Source organism: Nothoprocta perdicaria, unplaced genomic scaffold, assembly GCF_003342845.1.
Source record: "Nothoprocta perdicaria isolate Ctin4 unplaced genomic scaffold, notPer1 scaffold_851, whole genome shotgun sequence".
Lineage (NCBI taxonomy): Eukaryota > Metazoa > Chordata > Aves > Tinamiformes > Tinamidae > Nothoprocta > Nothoprocta perdicaria.
Window position 1 is genome coordinate 9,758 of NW_020456145.1, and position 1,614 is coordinate 11,371.

At 58.6% G+C, this 1,614-nt stretch overlaps 1 protein-coding gene across 1 annotated transcript in view; it reads left to right on the forward strand.

Annotated features, from left to right (window-relative positions):
- The window catches only part of LOC112958387 (5-oxoprolinase-like), a gene marked incomplete at its 3' end in the record, with an annotated part of 4,725 nt that extends 3,274 nt beyond the window's left edge, over window positions 1-1,451 (forward strand). The window contains exon 3 of the mRNA XM_026052215.1: window positions 1,207-1,451. Coding sequence (XP_025908000.1) covers window positions 1,207-1,451 — 245 coding nt within the window. The remainder of the gene's footprint in view (window positions 1-1,206) is intronic.
- Window positions 1,452-1,614: the final 163 nt, after the last annotated feature.

Consider the following 1,614-nt stretch of genomic DNA (forward strand, 5'->3'; position numbering starts at 1 on the left):
GTGTCACCCTATGGTGGTCACCATGGTGGTCACCACAGCGTTCCTTATGGTGTCACCCTGTAGTGCTCAGCATGGTGCTCACTATGGTGGTCACCACAGCGTTCTCCATGGTGCTCCCCACAGCGTTCCCTATGGTGTCACCCTATAGTGCTCACCATGGTGCTCTCCAGAGCATTCCCTATGGTGTCACCCTATGGTGCTCACCATGATGCTCACCATGATACTCACCATGGTGGTCACCACAGCGTTCCTTATGGTGTCACCCTATATTGCTCACCATGATGGTCACCACAGCGTTCCTTATGGTGTCACCCTATAGTGCTCACCATGATGGTCACCACAGCGTTCCTTATGGTGTCACCCTATAGTGCTCACCATGGTGGTCACCACAGCGTTCCTTATGGTGTCACCCTATAGTGCTCACCATGGTGGCCACCACAGCGTTCCTTATGGTGTCACCCTATAGTGCTCACCATGATGGTCACCACAGCGTTCCTTATGGTGTCACCCTATAGTGCTCTCTATGGTGCTCACCAGAACGTTCCCTATGGTGTCACCCTATGGTGCTCACCATGATGCTCACCATGATACTCACCATGATGGGACCAGCGTTCCTTATGGTGTCACCCTATAGTGCTCACCATGGTGGTCACCACAGCGTTCCTTATGGTGTCACCCTATAGTGCTCTCCATGGTGCTCACCAGAACGTTCCCTATAGTGTCACCCTATGGTGTTCACCATGGTGGTGACCACAGCGTTCCTTATGGTGTCACCCTGTAGTGCTCAGCATGGTGCTCACTATGGTGGTCACCACAGTGTTCTCCTTGGTGGTCAGCACAGCGTTCCTTATGGTGTCACCTCCTAGTGCTCACCATGGCCCTCACCATGGTGGTCACCATGGTGGTCACCACAGTGTTCCCTATGGTGTACCCCTATAGTGCTCACCATGGTGGTCACTATGGTGGTCACCACAGTGTTCTCCATGGTGCTCACCACAGCGTTCCTTATGGTGTCACCCTATAGTGCTCACCATGGTGGTCACCACAGCGTTCCTTATGGTGTCACCCTACGGTGCTCCCCACCGTGCTCTCCATGGCACTCACCATGGCGCTCCCCATGGTGCTCACCACCACGATCCCCATGATACTCCCCAAGCCACTCCCCATGGCCCTCGCCATGGTGCCCACCACGCCCACGCCGCGCAGGGGGCCCGCTCACCGTCACCGACGCCAACCTGTGCCTGGGCCGCCTGCTGCCCGAGTTCTTCCCGCGCATCTTCGGGCCGCACGAGGACCAGCCGCTGAGCCGCGAGGCCACGCTGCAGGCCTTCGCCGACATGGCCGCCCAAGTCAACGCCGCCGGCACCGCGCTCTCCATCGAGGAGGTGGCCATGGGCTTCATCCGCGTGGCCAACGAGGCCATGTGCCGGCCCATCCGCGCGCTCACGCAGGTGGGGCGGCGCGGTGGTGGTGGTGGGGATGTGGTGGTGGTGGTGGGGACGTGGTGGTGGTGGTGGTGGTGGTGGGGACGTGATGGTGGTGGTGGGAACGTGTTGTTGTTGTTGTTGTTGTTGGTGGTGGTGGTGGTGGTGTTGGTGGTGGTGGTGGTGGTGG